Source organism: Hemitrygon akajei, chromosome 32 (genome assembly GCF_048418815.1).
Source record: "Hemitrygon akajei chromosome 32, sHemAka1.3, whole genome shotgun sequence".
Classification (NCBI taxonomy): Eukaryota; Metazoa; Chordata; class Chondrichthyes; order Myliobatiformes; family Dasyatidae; genus Hemitrygon; species Hemitrygon akajei.
The window spans coordinates 20,839,890-20,852,023 of NC_133155.1; the positions used below are offsets into that span (position 1 = coordinate 20,839,890).

The window sequence follows — 12,134 nt, forward strand, 5'->3', positions numbered from 1 at the left end:
GAATGGTTGTCTAACTGGATGTATTCATAATAAAGGATCCATGACAAAATATAATCACTACTTACTAGGAAAAACAAATTCCTTAGTGGCGTCTTTGCAGTAAAGAAGGTGGCTATTTAGCTCTTTGAGTTGATACCACTCTCTTCCCAGAGCAACTTACAGTTCCACCTTCATGATATCATTGCAATCTTTTCCCTCCCCATATATCAACACAATTCTGTTCTGAAGATCATAATGGAATCTGCCACCATCATACCTACAGGCTGTCTATTCCAGATTCAAATCACACACTGCATAACGAGTTCTTTCCCCCTAAAGTCACCCTTAATTTTATTTCTCTTTTATGTTATATGTGTGATCCAAAATAATTGACACCTCGATCAATAGGAACAACTTCTGACTATCAACTTTATCCAAATTTTTTATCATCTTCCACGTACTTCCCTTAAATCTCGCCTCATCATTCTCGAAGGAGAACAGATCCAACCTCTAATCTATTCTTGTTACTGTAATCCTTTCCATAAATCTTTTCTGGATTTTCTCTAAAGCCTTCGCATTCCTCTGATAATTAGGTAGCCAGAATTGAGCACAATACTTCATCCAAAGCTATGCCAGAGTTTTATAGCATAACTTCCCTGCTCTTAAATGATGTGCCTTTTTTGATAGAGCACAAACATATGCATACCCTGTCTTCCAACCTGCCCTGCCACTTTTAAAGAATTTTGCACCCATGCTTCTGAAGTCCTTGTGCTTTTGCATCCTTTTTTTTAAAAAAAATATTGAATTCTATACTGCCTTTCCTCATTTTCCACATTAAATTTCATCTGCCACATGTTTGCTAATCCTACCAGCGTGTTTGTTTCAAAGATCATAGAACAGTGCAGTAGAGGAATAAGCCCTTTAGCCCATAATGTCTGTGGTAAGCATGATGCCAAATCAAAATAATGCCTTTTGCCTACAAATGACCCATATTCCTCCACACTTTAATATTCATGCGCCTATTTAAAAGACACTTAATATCTACTATTATATCTGCTCCACTGCCACCCATGGAGACATATTCCAGGAACCTGCATCTTTTATCTGCTCATCCTCTTTAAACTCACTCCCCCTTAAAACTATGCCTTATAGTATTTAAATTTCCTGCTCTGAGAAAAAAAGATTCTGCCTTTCTTTCCTATTGATGCCTCTCAAAAAATTTTTGTAAATTTCTTTCATATCTCCCCTCAACCACTGAGAAAACAATCCAAGGTTGTCCTACCTCTCCTTATAACTTATGCCCTCTAGACAGACAAATAGAAAACAGATAGATACTTTATTGATCCCAAAGGAAATTACAGTGTCACAGTAGCATTATAAAAAATGCACAGGTATACGAATATTAGAAGAGAAGTAAAAAATAATTTTTAAAAAGTTACCTCAAACAATCTTACAGGAGGGGGCCATCACCTTTCTTGGCTATAGGTTGACTCATTATAGAGCCAAATGGCCGAGGGTCTTTGTCTATTACTAAAAGTGCTCCTATGTTCAACCAACGTGGCATGCAGAGGGTGAGAAATATTGTCCAGAATTCCCTGGATTTTCTGTAGGGTCCTTTGTTCTACCACAGCCTCCAGTGTGTCCAGTTTAACTCCTATAACAGAACCAGCCTTTCTATTCAATTTGTTGAGCCTGTTGGCATCACCCGTGCTGTTATCATTGCCCCCATCACATCACCACATAGAAGATTGTACTGGTGACAACAGACTGGCAGAACATGTGAAGAAGAGCCCTGCATACTCCAAAGGGCCTCAGTCTCCTCAGGAAGTAAAGGCCACTCTGGCCCTTCTTGTACACAGTCTCTGTGTTGGTGCTCCACTCAACTCTGTCATCCAGGTGCACCCCCTGTCACTTGTAGGTACTCACCACATCCACGTCCTCACGAACTTTAGAAGCAGGGAGCAGTTCAGACTTAGTCTTCCTAAAGTCCATCAGTATCTTCTTTGTCTTACTGATGCTGAGCTGCAGATGATTCAGCTTGCACCACTTGACAAAGTCCTCCACCAGGGCCCTGTATTTACCCTCCCGTCCTTCCTTTATACACCCAACTATTGCTGAGTCATCAGAGGATCCACACAGTAGCTTTCAGGAAGCTATAGATTTGTTAAGGTCCATGCCATTAACTGCATACTCTCGCCATATAGCTATTGTCCCAAAGTGTAACCCCTCATAATTACCCACATTAAACTCCTTCTGACATTACTCTGCCATTACTGTAAATGATCTATATCCTTCAATGGCCTTCTTCACTGTCCCCAACTTCAACAATTTTGTGTCATCTATAGACTTCCTAAATATCTTATCCACGAGGAACATGTGGTCCTGCCGAGCACTACAGATCATAGACTTCCAGCTAGAATAGTACCTGCTGCCACTACCTCTGTCTTCTTATTTATTTTATTTTGAGATAAAACACAGAATTGACTCTTCTGGCCCTTTGCCTGCAACCCCCATATCAACTCTTTACGGAGGATGTTGCTCCCAACTCCAATATCACTAATGTGCAACCCCACTTCTGACTCCAAACCATCAAGTCCCCGTGGATCATATGATCTTGCTGGACAGACCTCTACGAAGGACTTCACCACTCCTTTTACAATGCTTTAATATCTTCTCAATTCACAACCCTGCCAAAGTTTGGTATCATCAGTAAATTTAGAAATTGTGGCTTGCATTAGCACTTTGGGTGCAATCAGTAACTTGTGGCTGAAATTGACTTCAAACTGAACCAATCAGAGAATGGTAGTTCTGCCTCATGCAAGTAGATTAAGTTTAACTCAGCGTAAAAAAAAATAGTGTACAAGTTTTGAGACATAATTCACCTACATATTATATTCAAGATTTTTTTTCCCAGCAGTTCCACTAATTATGCTGCAGAAATATCCATCAATACCAGCTGGGTAACAACTTGCTGGCAGGCCATCATCTTAATTAATTTTCAGGATATGGGTGCCAGTGACAAGTCCTGTATTTATTGCCCATCCCTAATCACCGCTAAATGGATGGTGATGAATCCTTGGCAAATATTTCCTTACATAAATTTTATTTTTCCTTTTGAATGGCATGTGGCTAAAAGAGTGGAGAATAAACATTTCATTGAGGGAACCCAGGAATCGAGAATGAGTGAACAGGGTAAATTAGGTTCTCCAATAAAATCTTGATCAATCACTACATCTTTGGAGAAATTGAATATTTTGATTAATCCAGGATAGGTATATCTGCTCCATTAGTTAGCTACTGCCTGTTGTGCTTCTGGCATTTAGGGCAGCAATGAAGGTCCTCCATCTCTGTCTGTCCTTGGCTGTCTTCTCTTCTGTGCCCCAGGTGTGGTTCAGTGTCCTCATTTCTGCCTCTACGATGTATCTTTGGTCTCCCGCATTTCCTCTGCCCTTCAGGAGTCCAGTGAAATGCGGTCTTGAAGATGGAGTTGGTCTCATCAAGTGCCCACTCCATCTCCAAAGTTTCCTCATGATGGTTGTGGTCATGTCCTCATGGTGACACTGAAGGAGTAGGGCATGGTTGGAGATCTTTCTTGGCCAGAATATGCGGAGGATCTTTGCACAAACAAGAGAAAATCTGCAGATACTGGAAATCCGAACAACACACAGAAAATGCTGGAGGACCTCAGCAGGCCAGGCAGCAACTTTGGAAAAAAGTACGGTCAATGTTTTGTGCCAGAATACTTTGGCAGGACTGGTCTTCCAAGGCTCATGGCGTGGAATGATGACAGTTTGGGAAGGTCATTCTCTGCCAGCACCAGCAACAGCATTCTGACCCGTACAATGGTGTGGACAAGAACACAGCTCTGGTACACCTTCACCTTGGTGTGGATGCTGTACTTGGTTGATTCACATACATAGAAACATAGAAAACCTACAACACATTACAGACCCTTCGGCCCACTAAGTTGTGCCAAACATTAGAACCTTAGAAATTACTTGGCTTACATATAGCCTTCTATTTTACTAAGCTCCATGTACCTATCTAAAAGCTTCTTAAAAGATCGTATCATATCCGCCTCCACCACCGTTGCTGGCAGCTCATTCCACGCACTCACAACTCTGAGTAAAAAACTTACTCCTGACACCTCCTCTGTACCTACTCCCCAGCACCTTAAACCTGTGTCCTCTTGTGGCAACCATTTCAACCCTGGGAAAAAGCCTCCGACTATCCACACGATCAATGCCCCTCATCATCTTGTACACCTCAATGAGGTCACCTCTTATCCTCCTCCACTCCAAGGAGAAAAGGCCAAGTTCACTCAACCTATTCTCATAAGGCATGCTCCCCAATCCAGGCAACATCCTTGTAAATCTCCTCTGCACCCTTTCTATGGCTTCCACATCCTTCCTGTAATGAGGCGACCAGAACTGAGCACAATACTCCAAGTGGGGTCTGACCAGGGACCTATATAGCTGCAACATTACCTCTCGGCTCCTAAATTCAATTCCACAGTTGATGAAGGCCAATATGCTGTCAGCTTTCTTAACCACAGAGTCAACCTGCGCAGCTGCTTTGAGCGTCCTATGGACTCAGACCCCAAGATCCCTCTGATCCTCCACACTGCCAAGAGTCTTACCATTAATACTATATTCTGCCATCATATTTGACCTACTAAAATGAACCACTTCACACTTACGTTGGTTGAACTCCATCTGCCACTTCTCAGCCCAGTTTTGCATCCTGTCAATGTCCCGCTGTAACCTCTGACGGTCCTTCACACTATCGACAGCATCTCCAACCTTTTTGTCATCAGCAAACTTACTTACTTACTTATGGTCAGCTGGTGTCACAGTGAGATCAGCTCTGGGCTTGAGAACGGAGGTTTCTGAGTTCGATCCAGTGACAGACCACTCCCGAGCACGCTCTCCATCCGTGCCGGGTTGATTTTGAGCTCGCAACTCAACCTTGTAAAAATAAAACTGCCTCCTCCAGTTTAAATTCCCATGCGGAATATTGTGGAGGATCAAATACCCAAATCCAAACCCAAACCCATCCTCCCACTCCTCATCCAGGTCATTTATAAAAATCATGAAGATTACGGGTCCCTGAGGCACTCCACTGGTGACCAACCTCCATGCAGAATATGACCCGTCTACAACCACTCTTTGCCTTCTGTGGGCAAGCCAATTCTGGATCCACAAAGCAAAGTCCCCTTGGATCCCATGCCTCCTTACTTTCTCAATAAGCCTTTGATGGGGTACCTTATCAAATGCCTTGCTGAAATCCATATACACTACATCTACTGCTCTTCCTTCATCAATATGTTTAGTCACATCTTCAAAAAATTCAATCAGGCTTGTAAGGCGTGACCTGCCCTTTACAAAGTCATGCTGATTGCTCCTAATCATATTATACCTCTCCAAATGTTCATAAATCCTGCCTCTCAGGATCTTCTCCATCAACTTACCAACCACTGAGGTAAGACTCACTGGTCTACAATTTCTTGGGCTATCCCTACTCCCTTTCTTGAATAAAAGAACAACATCCGCAATCCTCTAATCCTCCGGAACCTCTCCCGTCCCCATTGATGATGCAAAGATCATTGCCAGAGGCTCAGCAATCTCCTCCCTCGCCTCCCACAGTAGCCTGAGGTACATTTCGTCCGGTCCCGGCGACCTATCCAACTTGATGTTTTCCAAAAGCTCCAGCACATCCTCTTTCTTACTATCTACATGCTCAGGCTTTTCAGTCTGCTGCAAGTCATCACTACAATCAATAAGATCCTTTTCCATAGTGAATACTGAAGTATTCATTAAGTACCTTTGCTATTTCCTCCAGTTCCATACACACATTCCCACTGTCATACTTGATAGGTCCTATCCTTTCGTATCTTATCCTCTTGCTCTTCATGTACTTGTAGAATACTTGGGGTTTTCATACGCTGCTCCATTAGTTCTGTCACTCTATTGGCTCAGCAGCTTCCTCTGAAATTCTAGTAACGGGTAGGCAGGTTTGCAAAGAGTTGGAACCGCAAGCCTACACTGTACTTTTCTGATGGTTCTTGAGTTCATGAAAAATGCTAAAAATCTCTTTATTTTTTGGTATCAGAATGTTAAAGATTGCACTTCTGAAGTCATTATGCCCAGCTGTTAAAAACAAATATCATTAAATAAACCGTGCAGGGAACCAAAATTCCTTCAAAACACTTTTCCCATAAGTTATTAATTTTGTGTATATATTCTGTCTCTATTCTTTATACTGTTTAAAATCTACACTAATTAATAATTGCTCCAAAGTAATTCTGGTACAGACCTGTTTGAGAATAGAATTTGTTCTCGACTAAAATTACTATTCCAATGATATTAGGAACATTAAGCACTCAGTTTGAATTCCCAAGAGACAAGTTAAAACTCCCTTCACACTACCAGTAACATAACTTTGTCCCTTGACCCAGGAATTGTCATTCCTGTTTATTTCTTACAAGGAAATATGCAGGAGGAATTCGAGATTAATCAAAGGCATTATTTTGCACCATATATTTTGGTGTCAAAATCATTGCTATGACGCATCTGGTGTGGTAGTGCAGTGGGTAGTGCTTGTCGCTCTCACTTTCAGCTTCCACAGCTGGCTAGCAGCCTCAGAAAAAGGAGAGCTGTATGTGTAAGTCTCTTCTTGTCAGCACATAGCCTCTCCAACGGCAAGCCTCATGTCGTGCCTCATTACTGGTGACACACAGAAACGGAACTCCTTTCGGACTCAGGCCGAACTACAGAGGACAGATTAGAGGTCTGGCTCCTTCACACACAGCACGCAAGCCCATCAGTGTGTGGTCACACCCGAGAGTTCATGAAGCTGATCCCCAGTGACTGTGGGCAGCCTCGGGAGAGGCGCAGGCTATGGAGGTAAACCCAGACAGCAAATCCGGATTGGAGCCCCTAAGGTGGCTGGAAGTCATTGAACACCCTCCTGACAGTTCCTGCAACCAAGCTGGTGCCAAACGTATTGCTTTATAATCTTTCCTTTGGACTGCATGCTGGTGAGGCTGAGAGGAGGATCTTGATGGCTGGGCATCTCAGGATCTCCATACCCTCCACCCACATTTGTGATGATGATCATCATCACCCATAGTCCTTTGAAACAGCTGAATGCCAACCAACTAACCATATTTTGGGTGCAGGTTTTTAATGGTCCAAATCTATTGTGAAGTCTTCATAATAGAATGGAAACTGAGTTAGATTTGAACCAAGATTGAAGAGTCAAAATTCTTATCCATTGGGGTAGAAATTCAATCTCTGCCGAATGATATACTGTACATACATTCACAATGTCATGGTGTATGCACAGAGAGGAAAGGATGAATTTCTGCATTTTGTCAGGATCTTTAATAAAAGAGTTTGATGTAATGAATATGTAAATGACTTAAAGATCTCCAAATATTTTTTGCTGTGTTTCAGTCAGAGACAGTATTCTAATATTGGCTTCCACCATGTGATATTCCATCCATTCTCTGATTATAAACTTGCAATTAGAACATCTCCATTTTAAAAATGGAGGCCCTTCTGTCAAGCTCCCCCTTCCCCAATCTGAAATACATGGACAGAACAAAAAATAACTAGTAACAATATGTTTTTTGTTGGAAGAGTGTGTGTTGTTCTTAGTGAAACACTTACAAAACAAAATCAGGATAATACATTTTAATATTTGTGATCAGAGCTCATGGAAAATTCATGTATTTTGTTTGTTTTGATTGTATTCTCTCCAGGGTAGTTAGGAATAATTGTTATAAGCAAGAAAATAAGCGCAGGCACGCCATACATGCTGATAATTTTCTTCTTCTGCACTTGCTGACTAAATAATTTAATTCACATTTGTCGTTTAAACTATGACAGATATTATAGCAATACCTGAAGCAATTCAGTTAATAAAGAGCAGATTGTTTATAAATTAGGAAAGACAGCCAAAATATTCAGATTTTATTTCCTTCATTTAAAGTATTTTTTATTTTTCTGATGCATTGTGTTTTTAATAGATATATTTCCATGATTTACTCTGGGTATGTTTAGTGCTATAGTGTCTTTATTTGTTCTGCTGTCTGGACAATTGTGCACTGCTGGTGTTAGACTGAGAGATTCATAGATTCACACTGGAGCAGAATTTCTGATTTATTCCAGTCCCTGACATTTATTCACCATGGGTCGGATCTCTCGCTCACTAATGCCAAATGGAATTGCTTGGGTTTAGCCATTAAACCAGAATTCCCAACAAGTCCAGGACAGATTCAGGATATTAAAACCTATTCAGATCTCTTGGCTGTTTGACTTCCCAAAGTGTTCAACTGCCTTGCTAAGATTCTACAATATTTGCACCAGGTAATCACATCATTGATACTGTGCAGAGTCTGACCTGGTGGGGGAATTGAGAACTCATTGATTTCTGTTTTTTTTGAGCTAATGATTAGGAGCCAAAGGCAGGGATGTTTAATACATCATTTCAAATTCCTCTTAACTGTACAGCCTGCAAGCAGCTTTATGAGGGCTTTGCCATCTCTCAAGTGTATTTTGGCACAGAGATTTCTTAACAAGCTGTCAGAGCCCAGCATCTCCCCACAATCTAAGATGCTTCAGGCTAGAGAGACCCCCCACCCCACTTGCAGAGCAGTTAAGAGCAGGCATGTGGAAGCTATGGATCATAGAGGGACTAGGTCACTAAGGTCTGATTTTCTTCTGTAGGCACAATTCCTCTGCTATCAATATGGTACTTATACAGGTATAATAATATCACATCTCTCCATTACTCTCGAGGTTTCTTGGACGATTACCCATCTCCTTGTTAAAACAAAGGGAAAGGTCATTATCCTGAGGCTGGTAGTCCTCATGTGAGCCCATTATCCTTCAACTTGTTTCTCTTACAATCACTGAAAAACATCCCTTCCAGTTCTTACCATATTTAAGTAAATAGTTTGTCATGTTGGTGCCCTCTTAATAATTTAAGCATCAGTCAGATAAATAGGAATGAACTATATTATATCAATATGGCACAGCATTGATTCCTATTTCTAGAATGCAGAATCTCCATACATCAGATATTATCTCTGGGAATATTAATACTACTCATTTATCATTACTTCCTGATATGGAGACACACTCTTTTTTCACTTAACCAGAGCAGCTAAGGAAGGCTTCTCTGTAACCTGCACCAGCCTTTCCAATTTTAGTGTTCTTCTACCTTGGGACCGTTGCAACCAGACCTACAGCTGATTAAGTTCCAAGTAGTGATTTTTAAAAAATATAAACCAGCTCTTTACGTTCTCTCCCTCTTCCCCTATCTCATACTCTCTCACTCATCCTTACTTACTTACTGCTCATTACAACGCTACCACTTAGGACAGCAATGAACGTCCTCCATCTCTGTCTGTCTTTGATCGCACACTTATCTATAGCAGGATTCTTCATTACTATTTCCATAACAGTTCTGTTTGACCAGTCAGGGTTCTTAGCCCTGCGATGAACCCCAGACCTGGAGAACTGGTGAACTACTCTTAGTCTGACCTCTACTCTTTGACCTACTACTCTCCCAGAGCCAAAGCATAAAGCCCTGACTCTAGGTCTCTTCCAAACTTCCAAATATCTGGACCTGACCTGCACTACCTTACTTTCCCTTTGCTATTTTCTAATTATGATTTATAATTTAAATTTTTATTATACTTACTTTGATTTGTACTTCAGGGAGCGCGAAGCGCAGAAACAAATATCACCTTGATGATTGTACGCTCTAGTGTCAATTGTTCGGTGACAATAAAGTATCTTGTGATTCGCCTGCTTTGCAGCATTACCAGGAGTCCCTCACTCCATCTGATACATGGCATCTCAGATCGTTATGTTGGTGGCCACCCTGGGTACACCAGTCCCATCGCCAGCACTCCTGCATTTAATCATACCCACCAACCTCCCCGGACATCATGCTAAGTCAACCAATCACACCCACAGCAATGACATCTTCCACACACAACCCACAGTCAAAAACGAGCACCGTCAGTACTCTCCCAACCGCCAACAGGAGTAGACAACGCCAGACAGCTATTTTGTGAGAATATTGTTCCTCTCCGTGCCCAGGTGGCAACCTCACCGTTCCTTTAGCACTTGTCCGTTTTTGATGAGGCTGATCTGCTAGCTCGACGCTCAACCCAGCACGGATAGAAAGCATGCAAGGAGCCAGATTTGAACCCGGGACCACTCACTTCAAAGTCTGGTGTGGATGCCACTATACTACCAGCCAGCTACATGAGAATGCACCTGCCATTAACTTGCCACAGAGGCCTCAGGCCTTGGTCACAACTGACTGAGCAAGCAATCACTAAGGTTGTAGTTGGGCTGCATCAACATGATAGCTGTTTGTCCTTTAGGGTGCAATAGAGCTTACATCAATGACTACCTACACAAGATATGAATGCAAAACCTATTTTATGCCAGATAGCTCATGCATCAATAGAGGAGTTTATGAACATTGTGTCAAATTTATGGTTGACAGACAGTGAGCTCTTTCAGAACCCCATGTGCTGAGAGGGAGGGCTTACCTGAGCAGTGTGGCAATGATCCACTCCAATGCCCGTCCGGATGGCAAACACGAGTGCTGTTTCCAATCAGATGCCTTCTTTGGCTGCACTGGTATCGCACCGTGGAGCCAACTGTAAACTGGTCACCATGCAGTTCTGCTCCTGGGGGGAAACCAGGATGACCACAGAGCACCACTAGGACAGAAAAAAAAAGTGGTAAAAAAAATACATCTTTTAAATTAAATCCATAAACAGCACAATGAACAGGTGAGATCAGCATTTAAAATGGATCACAATTAGACAAAAGAGAGTTGACAATTCTGGTAACTGACAATCTGGATGGGAAAGGCTCAGAAGGGTATAGGCCTGATGCCGGCAGATGGGATGAGCTTAGGAAGGCACGTTGGTTAGCAATGACGTGCTGAGCCAAAGGGCAAAGTCCCATGCTGTATCACTCTGGGATTCTCATTCACTTCTGAGGACCAGGCGCGTGAAGACGGATGTTGCAAACATTTTGCTGCCTTTCCGACCACACTCTGATTTTGCTCCTGTTTCCCAGCTGAACTTGAACATGGCACAGATTAAACAACATAATTCACTCTCGTGGAATGAACCTCTCCTGAGGTGTTTTTTTTTGTGGATTTTTCATTAACTGTTGTATCTAATTCTTAATGTAACCACACTGTAATGACTTCTATCACTTTAAGTATTTTTTACTGTTTGTTAATTATTATATTCTTAAAATATTAGATTTGTGTTTAAATTTAACATTTTCATAGTGTTCGTTAAGTCAAAGGTGTATAAAGTATTTTGAAAGGAGTTTTGCTAATTTTGAGTCATGGTATAACTTGATGTGTTGGGTCTACTAAAGGTGGCATGCACTTCAGCAGGAAAACCTGATGTTCTGTCGGACTTACTAGCTTAAGGGACCAAGTTGCCACTACAGGTAAGGAAAGCTAAGGAAGCAGAGACTGCAGGGCCTCATATTTACAAATTAGACCAACGCATTCTGCCCCCAGGCCATATATTGTGCTGGTAATGAAATAGAGAGAGGCATAAGTTACTGTAAAACAAAATGCTTCAGGTAGTTGTCTTGGATGTTTCCCTTGTGACTCCAAAACCCTGTTGGACATTGATAATGCAAGATACCACATCCCTGTTTCTCTTGTTTAGTGGATGGACAGGTGGTGTGGGAGCTGCATAGCCTCGGTTGCAGCGAGGACTAAGCCTCCAGCCGCGGGCTTGTCTGCTGCTGCAGTCCAAGTGAGGAGATGCCGGAGGCTGTGCTGTATGGCGTCTGTGCCCAGTTAGATGCTAGCCTCTCCCGTCGGTGCTGCCCTCCAGTGCTTGATCAGTGGAATGACAGGCTGGATTTCTGGGAATTGTATCATCAATCTGTAGGACATGTCGCTCAGGGGTTTGGGCTATATGTGTTATTCTTTTGTCTGATTATGTTTCTTTTCTTGCTCACTATTTTGAGTGTGCTGTCAATGTTTTGCACCTTGGCCCCAGAACCACTCTGTTTCATTTGCCTGTATCCATGTGTGGTTGAATGATAATTTAACTTGATATGATTTGTTTCTTTACCGATCTTAGTATC

The 12,134-nt window shown here is 42.0% G+C and overlaps 1 protein-coding gene across 1 annotated transcript in view; it reads right to left on the minus strand.

Annotated features, from left to right (window-relative positions):
• The window catches only part of csmd2 (CUB and Sushi multiple domains 2), an 896,539-nt gene that overhangs the window by 92,815 nt on the left and 791,590 nt on the right, over positions 1-12,134 (minus strand). Inside the window, exon 52 of the mRNA XM_073034487.1 lies at positions 10,556-10,729. Within this exon, the coding sequence (XP_072890588.1) occupies positions 10,556-10,729 (174 nt within the window). The remainder of the gene's footprint in view (positions 1-10,555; positions 10,730-12,134) is intronic.